Genomic DNA, 9,386 nt, shown 5'->3' with positions numbered 1-9,386 from the left:
AGCGCTGGTGCTCTCATACATGGTTCAGTGTTGCTTGCCTCGAGGCGGGCATAGAAGGCATTTAGCTCATCTGGGGGGCTTGCRTGACTGATGTGGTAAACTCCTCAATGCCATCAGATGAATCCTGGAACATATTCCAGTCTGTGCTAGCGAAACAGTCCTGTAGCTCAGCATCCGCTTCATCGGACCACTTCCATATTGAGCACGCCACTGGTACTTCCTGTTTGAGTTTTTGCTTGTAARCAGGAATTATGGTCAGATTTGAGTTTTAAGTTCAGATTTGCTAAATGGAGAGTGAGGGAGCTTTGTATGCATCTCTGTGTGTGGAGTAAAGCCGATCTACAGTTTTTTAGTTGCACAGGTGATCATTTAGTTTGYCTGGTGGACTGAACTAACATTTTCTGTGACTTTTTGGTTAATCACAACCAAAAATCTACCTGTAGAATGGCAATCTACGATGAACCACTTCACTTTACACCTACCATCATACATTTACATTTTTCTCAACAGGGAAAAACACACACACACATTTCTCCACCACCTGGATTTCTCCTGACACCGTAGATCAGGGGTAGGCAACTAAATTCAGCCGCGGGAMGATTTTTGTGGGAGTGGATGGTCAAAGGGCTGGAACATAATTATAATAATTTGCAGGCTGCAAATTGACCACAACTAAACACAAAAAGAGATTGTGTTTTAAAAGAACAATMATTTCATACATTGAGACACGATCACATATGTCTCTTTTTTTATTTGTGGGAACACTTGGGAAAAGATTTCCTGAATTAATCAAATGTTTTGCTRATTTTACAGTCTTTTKAAATGTTTTATTTATTTTTRACTAAAAACTTTGGGGGGCCCAAAAATKACTCATGGCCCGGTTTTGGCCAGCGGTCCGCCTGCTGCTGACCCCTGCTAAAGATGATACCTCCCTTTATAGTAAAGTGATTAACCAAAAAGTGACAGTACATTTCAATTCAGTTCACTGGGCTAACTAAATTAKCATCAGTAGATAAGCATTATTGAATGTGCTTGTTGGGAGGAGTATTTCTGTCAATAGCTCATTGAGTGSCCAGTTCATCAAGAATAAAGCCCAGGGTTTTCATTCCTCTTATTCATGTGGATGGAATCGACTGCTGGCAGTAGACAGTATGTGCCATCGGCTATTAGCAGTCAAGTTGTCATTGATATTCACTGAGATAATTGCCATATAGGAACAAACCACTTTGCAGTCACATTCTGTCTATGCCAGATGATATCTATGAGATAACCATGTCGTCGATAGAGGACGCAACTTGATTGAACTTTGATATATACTGTATTCTATTCTACTGTATTTTTTATCAATGCCACTTCGACATTGCTCGATCTAATATTTATATATTTCTTAATTCCATTATTTTACTTTTAGATTTGTGTGTATTGTTGTGAATTGTTAGATACTACTGCACTGTTGGAGCTAGGAACACAAGCATTTCGCTACACCCGCAATAACATCTCCTAAATATGTGTATTTGACCAATACAATTTGATTTGATGTTCAGCCTACTCCATATGTTATAACGCGCACAGAGCAGTGTCATTAAATTAATTGCCTTGATTTGCAAATCAAATGCATAGCAATTTAAACACCAAATCCAAACAACATTTCTATGCGCAAATCTTCCCAAGATATATTGGCATAGCTTAATGTGGTTATGTGATTTGTATGTGGTTTCCACAGCGCTCTGTAGCTATGTCGACAGTTCAGATCTAGGACTTGTTTGCCCCTCTAATCTATCCCAAACTGACTTCAGATCAGCGCATAGGGGCAACCTCTAGCTAACACATTTTGAGATGGTTTGATGGAAGTCTGCGTATTCGCGTTTTGTAGCCCACTGCTACTGTAGCCTACCAATGTACAGTTAGTTCCACGAGGAAGGGGGCTGTAACTGTGCAGCTATTCACCTCGGTCTGAAACCACCACCACAGTCCACCACCGTTGTCTCACAACAGTCCCGCCTGTAGGTTACTGAACTGCGCGTATTCTTCCGGAGTGATATTTTCAAAATGATGGTCATTCAGACCATTTATATTCGATATTGTAGCCCATGGGCTTCGTTTTCGACGATTTTAGCTAGAAGGAGCATTGCATGAAATAGGCTCTGGGAGCCGGTCGGGGTGATGCTATGAGGCGAGCACATCGTCGCTCTTTGGTTAGTGTCTGGTGATGAGACACCTCCAAATGTTGTATGGAGAAGTAGGCGACCCATCGGGTGCGCTCTTGGTGAGAAAACATGAAGTCGTATCGTGAATGATTTCGTTGTCCATTAAAATATAACTTMAATCATTTCAACAGTTTATGTGCTCAGAAACGACTACAGTCGCACAATAAGCAAGGTAAAGAAGTCTATCTGACGAGTTTTGCGCTAATATACCGTGGACGGTTACTATGCCAGAATGGGTCTACTACGGTTTTTATTTTTCTATGGACTATTGCACACCCAAGTCAACGGTAAGTCCTGGAACCTTTAATTTGATTTGGTCACCACAATGAAGTTTGTAATAAAAACATAGCTTTTCCCTGTTTTTCGTTTTACATGYACACATAGTCTAAGTGTTGGTACCCCACCTAAAACATCGAACACCCCGCGCTTGATTAGAGCACCTGCAGTAGCAACTGTATTTTGCCTGACTTGTTCTGTTTATTCCTCATTTCAAAACGTTGCAAAAAGCAGGTGAAAAAGGGGTGCACACATGTGGTTTSTCTTTGCGCACTTAATGTGTCTCAACATGCAGGGGTCAATCCTTTCAACTTGGCTTTGTTGCACCAGACTATTTTATGAGCAAGGGATTGTCAATGTGTTTTTTATCGATTGAATTCGTTGAATTTTTTTTTAACTATCATACAAATGAATAATGTATTGCAATTCGAAACATATGCTTATTTAAGGGTTCCTGATTAATTTCATTGTTAATTAATACATTTTCATAATATATGTAAGTCTATCATTAGGGAGGATTTGAAAGGTTTAATTGTGCCCTTGGCTGATAAATGAATGCACCATTTATTCTGTTTCAATTTAATGACATTCAGCACTGTATTGTGTCAATTACCCATAGGTGACTCACATATTTAATAGGCAGCAGCTTTCACTTTCATTGTCATATTTCTGTTGTTAATAATAAGTTGTCACCCCCTTCTTTATATTTCATAGACACCATTGATGTCCTAGTAAAGTTTCGCAGTCTTAAAGGAAAAATCCACTTAAAACTATATTTTGGTATTTTTTTCATTAGTCCACTGTTAATCCAGTCCCAAAATGTTTTGCATGTCAGCAGTCAAGTTTTTAAGATATTGGATTTTCAAGAAGCATAGTGCCACTTGCCACATCATCATGATGAGTCCTAAGTCTTGAAACTTGACTGCTGACATAGAAAACATTKTGGGACTGTGTCAACAGCGGACTGAAAAAAATAGCAAAATATAGTTTTGAATKGATTTTCCATTTAAGAATTTAGAGGGACATCAATAGTGTCTAAGAAATGTAAAGAAGGGGGAAAAAATGTGGAGTTGATGGATCTATACAGTTGGACCCCGAACATCAGAAGGCTTGTGTTAGACCCAGATGATTTGGGTTCTGAGATGCAGCTGGTGGAACTTAGATTCTTTGTCTGAAAAGTCCCCCAMAAATGTCATGGAGACTATTATGCTGAATTATCTTATAGTCCTGTGGCTTGTTTCAATCTGTTATATATGGACACTGTGTCCACTGGTCACAGGACATACTGTACGTACTGTCTGTCCCTTGAGCACCATCACTGGTGAGGACACAGCACTCATAACGGTTGAGCTCCCTGTCTTGGTCGATATGGGCTTTCCAGGCCAATGCCACTGTGTTGTCCCCCACTGGACATGCAGCTGTTTTTGATGACCATGTCCACATTGAAAGCATTGATTCTGTGAGAGAGGGGGTTGGTTCCATCCCTATGGCTGTTGACTACCATATACACAGTGGTGCCCCACTCCATTGCTTATATTCTACCACATTTACATTTTAGTCATTTAGCAGACTCTCTTATCCAGAGCGACTTACAGGAGCAAATRTGGTTAAGTGCCTTGCTCAAGGGCACATCAACATATTTTTCACCAAGTCGGCTCGGGGATTTGAACCAGCGACCTTTCAGTTACTGGCCCAACACTCTTAACCACTTTTACAGGGCTTTCATTAAACTCCTGTACATCTACAATTGGGTAGCAGGTGTTATACTGTGTGCTAGTATTAGATTGTGTTTTAGTAGCAGTATCTCTCTCTCTCTGTCTTTCACTTTCTTTCACACACACTCACTCGCCTCTCTCTTCATCGATTTTTTGCTTTATAAGTTTGTCAAGTTGGCTTTGAGGTTGTTTTCTGCCTGTGCATGTGTGTTATTGTTGTGTATGAAAGAGGGTGACGGAGAGTTTTTGGCAAAAGGCCATTTGACTGTCTGTGGGTGATTAAATGGCACGGTCTTGGCAGCGCTGTGTTATTGAAAGTAAGTTTGAGATTAAACAGACACATTATGAGACAATGCCATGTAACAGAGAAAGACACATTATCATCCTCTGCTGTGATGGGAGAGTCCAAGATGGTCAAAATCATTAGTCTATATTCAGTCAAATCCTGATAACTGCACATTGGGTGAAGTGCAAACTCTGTATGTGCACAGTGCAGTTCATCAATCAGCAATTCAAATACATTCATTGTACATACACTTTAAAAGTATAATTGTTATTCCACTGTAATTTCAAGGGACATTATAATTTGTCAATACAGCGTGTTGATAATATCAGTGGTAGGTGATGGTATCACCATAACTATTCTGCCTGACTGGGTTCCCTCAGTACACTTCCCTTTWTGAATATTCCAGCCAACAGCTATGTTCAGTAGGAGAGGGATGTCAGCTGTAATGGATGTGACAGTTGATATGGTCAAAGTTAAAGTGCAGAGGGAGATGCTGTTTTCATATGTTTTTGTTTAGCCAGAGTACAGCTAAATCCCAGTCAAGCGTAGCCATGACATTTCTGCTGTCGCCTGGGCGTACAGTTTTACCTCAGAGAGAGCAAGATAAGGTAGAGAGTAATGAGTTTGGAAAGACCATAGCTGCTCTATGGGGAAACCTTATCTCAGAAAGTTCAGGTTGTCGGAAGACCTTTAAGACTAGTTTATTCAGGGGTAAAAACCACTGCTCATATGCAGGGCCGTAGTAGAGTAAGCCCTGGGTGGCTGTAATGAGCATTAGTCTGTTTCAGTTTCTGTACTGCTCTCAGGACTTGGGTGAAACTGAGTGCATGAATTGCGTGGGCAGTTCCATGAACAGGCTCACTGAAGGGACTAATGAAATGAGAAGCTTTTTGGAGGGCGGAGATCTTTGGTTATTTATGAATTTATAACTGTGGTTGTAGTTGAATGGATCCAGCCAGCCCCCATTAGGGCCATTAAACACTWGGTGGGGGTGGGTGTGGGGAATGGAGTGCGAGTGAGAGTAAGTCAGACGGACAGGGAGTCGGCACACTTGAGTGGGCTGGKTATTGGTAATCATCTGAGAGTAGCGTTTTGGAGTGTGGCATGCAAGTGGCTGGCAGCTTCGCTCAGGTTAGCAATCCACCTGTTGGACTAGGTAGAGTCTGATGGATTTGAGAAGGTGGAAATATACTTATTTTGTGTATTTTTAGCAGATTTCCCATCAAAGAGAGCTGTGCAGACTTGAAAGWGCAACAGTTGCAGAAAACTAAACCCATTACTAAAACATATTTCTGTCATGGCTCAGCTAGTCTCGTCATCCAACTGAACACTATAGCTGTCTCCCAGGTTACCCTGTTTAGTGCTTACTCCCATCCTTACACAGAAAAACAGAGTAGTGTTTGTCATATCCCATTTGTCTTGGTATGAGTAATGATAGAATCATGTTGTGTTGTGATGCCTCGCTGCGTCACCGACACAGACAAGGGGAGAAGAGGAGGGTTGTGGTACTAGGTAGAGCTGGAGGCAGTGTGGGAGCAAGCGTTTGGTAATGACATCAAACACTTGCTGCTTCCTCTCCTTCCCACAGCATGGTTGGGTTGCTTTTCCTCCACTTCCAGCTGACACACGACATGAGGAATGTGTTCCTGTTGACTTGTTCACGGTGACATCAAACCCTGGGTGAGGGACAGAGAAACAGACTCCTCATTCACACTGAATGCAAAAGTCTGCATCTGTCAAGGAGGAACAGAAGACACACATGTTGATTATGCTTTTCTATATCCCTAATGGGCACACATGTGCCTATCTGAAGACACGCTTAGAAATAGAAACCGACATTCAATTTTTTTTTGCTACACACACTAACCAATAACAACCAACTCTCTCACCCACTCACCACCCAGCAGCATCTAAGAGGAACAGAGCACTTGACGGAATGCGTAAATAATAACTCTCTGGCTTCTGTCTGTCAGTGTGGATATTGCRGCTCGTTTTTGTGTGGTGCCATGGTGTGTGTGCTGCCTGTCAGGGCCTGGCACTCATTTATAGGCTTTCTCTCAGACTTTCTCCCTGTATATTTTACACATCAATCCGGACTTACCGATATTGTCAGTTGGTATTACTGAACATATCTTATGTTGGCATATGTGTAGCTAATCATTTCTCCAATCTTCTCCTCCCAGGATCTCGTCTGCGTCAGGATGACTCCCCTCCTCGGATCGTGGAGCACCCCTCTGACCTCATCGTGTCCAAGGGGGAGCCGGCCACCCTCAACTGCAAGGCGGAGGGGCGTCCCGCCCCCACGGTGGAGTGGTACAAGGACGGGGAGCGGGTGGAGACAGACCGGGACAACCCCCGTTCCCACCGCATGCTGCTGCCCAGCGGCTCCCTCTTCTTCCTGCGCATCGTCCACGGCGACGCAAAGCAGCCAGACGACGGCAGCTACGTGTGTGTGGCCCGTAACTACCTGGGGGAGGCAGTGAGCAGAAACGCATCGTTAGAGGTAGCATGTAAGTCCCACCACAATTCTTTATGTTATGAATGAGTGCCATGAAATTGGAAAGATAGAGTGCCCCATTGGACGAGCTGTGTTGCCTATGTGTATGTGTTTTAATGATGCTGTTATTGTAAACCCGATGATATGACCATTAAAAGGATAGTAGTAGCACATATTTGTGGATGGTAATATTGCAGTCATAAATTATAGTTATGAAGAAGTATAATTATAGAGAATAATTGCAGAGAATACTATTGTGTTGAATAAAGGCAGTGTGTGGTGTGTGTGTGTTGTGTGTGTGTGTGTGTGTGTGTGTGTGGTGGTGTGTGTGTGTGTGTGTGTGTGGTGTGTGGTGTGTGGTGTGTGTGTTGTGTGTTGTGTGTGTGTGTGGTGTGTGTGTGTGTGTGTGTGTGTGTGTGTTTATAGACCTATATAGTGGTCCCTATAGGTCTTAACGGTGTGACTTGAGTTGATCTATTGATTGCCATTACTGGGGATCCTAAGAGGCTAAATGAAAAAAAAATCATGAAAAATGGATGAAGTCTCTAGATTGTTCTTTGATTTCTGTTTGACGTCGTGCACACTCTCTGCCCCTCACTGGGAAGTTAATGGGGCCTCTGGGATGGGAGGGCTTGACGTTAAATGAGGTGTTACAGGACTATAGCTAAAAACTAGGACACAGAGGTCTGGACCTCATTTTTTAAATTAATACAAACATTTCTATATATATATATACAGTACCAATCAAAAGTTTGGACACACCTACTCATTMAAGGATTTGTCTTTATTTTGACTATTTTCTACATTGTAGAATAATAGTGAAGACATTAAAACTAGGAAATAACTCATATGGAATTATGTAGTAACCCAAAGTACCCACCCTTTGCCTTGATGACAGCCTTGCATTCTCTCAACCAGCTTCATGACGTAGTCACCTGGAATGCTTTTCCAACAGTCTTGAAGGAGTTCCCACATATGCTGAGCACTTGTTGGCTGTTTTTCCTTCACTCTGCAGTCCAACTCATCCCAAACCATCTCAATTGGGTTGAGGTCAGGTGATTGTGGAGGCCAGGTCATCTGATGCAGCACTACATCACTCTCTTTCTTTGTAAATTAGCCCTTACACAGCCTGTAGGTGTCTTGGGGCATTGTCCTGAAAAAATAAATGATAGTCCYACTAAGCGCAAACCAGACAGGATGGCGTATTGCTGCAGAATGCTGTAGTAGCCATGCTGGTAAGTGTGCCTTGAATTCTTAATAAATCACAGATAGTGTCACCAGCAAAGCACCACCACACCTCCTCCTCCATGCTTCACCACACATGCGGAGATCATCCGTTCACCTACTTGGCGTCTGACAAAGACACGGCGGTTGGAACCCGGTGTCCTTTAGTAGTTCTTTGCAGCAATTCAACCATGAAGGCATGATTCATGCAGTCTCCTCTGAACAGTTGATGTTGAGATGTGTCTGTTACTTGAACTCTCTGAGGTGCAATCTGAGGTGCAGTTAATTGCTGATTTATGAGGCTGGTAACTCTAATGAACTTATCTTCTGCATTAGAGGTAACTCTGGGTCTTCCTTTCCTGTGGCGGTCCTCTTGAGAGCCAGTTTCATCATAGCGTTTGATGGTTTTTGCGACTGCACTTGAAGAAACTTTCAAAGTTCTTCAAATGTTTTGAATTGACTGACCTTCATSTCTTCAAGTAATGATGGACTATCATTTCTCTTTGCTTATTTGAGCTGTTCTTGCCATAATATGGACTTAGGGCTAGGGCTGTCTGCTGTATACCACCCCTACCTTGTCAACTGATCGGCTCAAACTCATTAAGGAAAGCAATTCCACAAATTAACTTTTAACAAGGCACACCTGTTAATTGAAATACATTCCAGGTGACTACCTCATGAAGCTGGTTGAGAGAATGCCAAGAGTGTGGAAAGCTATCATCAAGGCAAAGGGTGATTTGTTTAACACTTTTTTGTTTACTACATGATTCCATTTGTGTTAATTCATAGTTTTGATAGTTTTGATGTCTTCAATTTTATTCTACGAAGTAGAAAATTGTAAAAATTAAGAAAGACCCTGGAATGAGTAAGTGTTTCCAAACTTTTGACTGGTAGTGTATATATATATTTTTAGGAACTCATTTGTGGTCTCCACTTAGTGTTGAGAGTTAGAATAGTGGAATACACAAGTTGCAATTTCGAAACGTTGGTTGTGCATCAGCAGTTTTTCTCTTGTTATATATCACTCATTGACAGTCACTCAATTAGCCCATGTCAGAGAAAAAAATACCAAGGGGCCTCGAGCTGGGTTGCGTTTAARTCCACTGCATCCGCAAATGTTGGCMTTTCACATCTACGATGGAAGGTGGCAAAGCTACAGCGGTGTTTGTCAGACCATGAGA

General features: G+C 42.0%; 1 protein-coding gene across 1 annotated transcript in view; it reads left to right on the top strand.

Moving 5' to 3' along the window:
• The first annotated feature begins 1,903 nt into the window (after positions 1-1,903).
• Positions 1,904-9,386, top strand: part of LOC111981931 (roundabout homolog 2-like) — a 178,929-nt gene continuing 171,446 nt past the window's right edge. The window contains exons 1-2 of the mRNA XM_070449476.1: positions 1,904-2,494; positions 6,668-6,994. Coding sequence (XP_070305577.1) covers positions 2,440-2,494; positions 6,668-6,994 — 382 coding nt within the window. The 5' untranslated portion in view covers positions 1,904-2,439. The remainder of the gene's footprint in view (positions 2,495-6,667; positions 6,995-9,386) is intronic.

Source organism: Salvelinus sp. IW2-2015, linkage group LG20 (assembly GCF_002910315.2).
Source record: "Salvelinus sp. IW2-2015 linkage group LG20, ASM291031v2, whole genome shotgun sequence".
Lineage (NCBI taxonomy): Eukaryota > Metazoa > Chordata > Actinopteri > Salmoniformes > Salmonidae > Salvelinus > Salvelinus sp. IW2-2015.
Note: the sequence above shows the minus strand (reverse complement) of the source record. Positions and strands in the feature narration are given on the sequence as shown.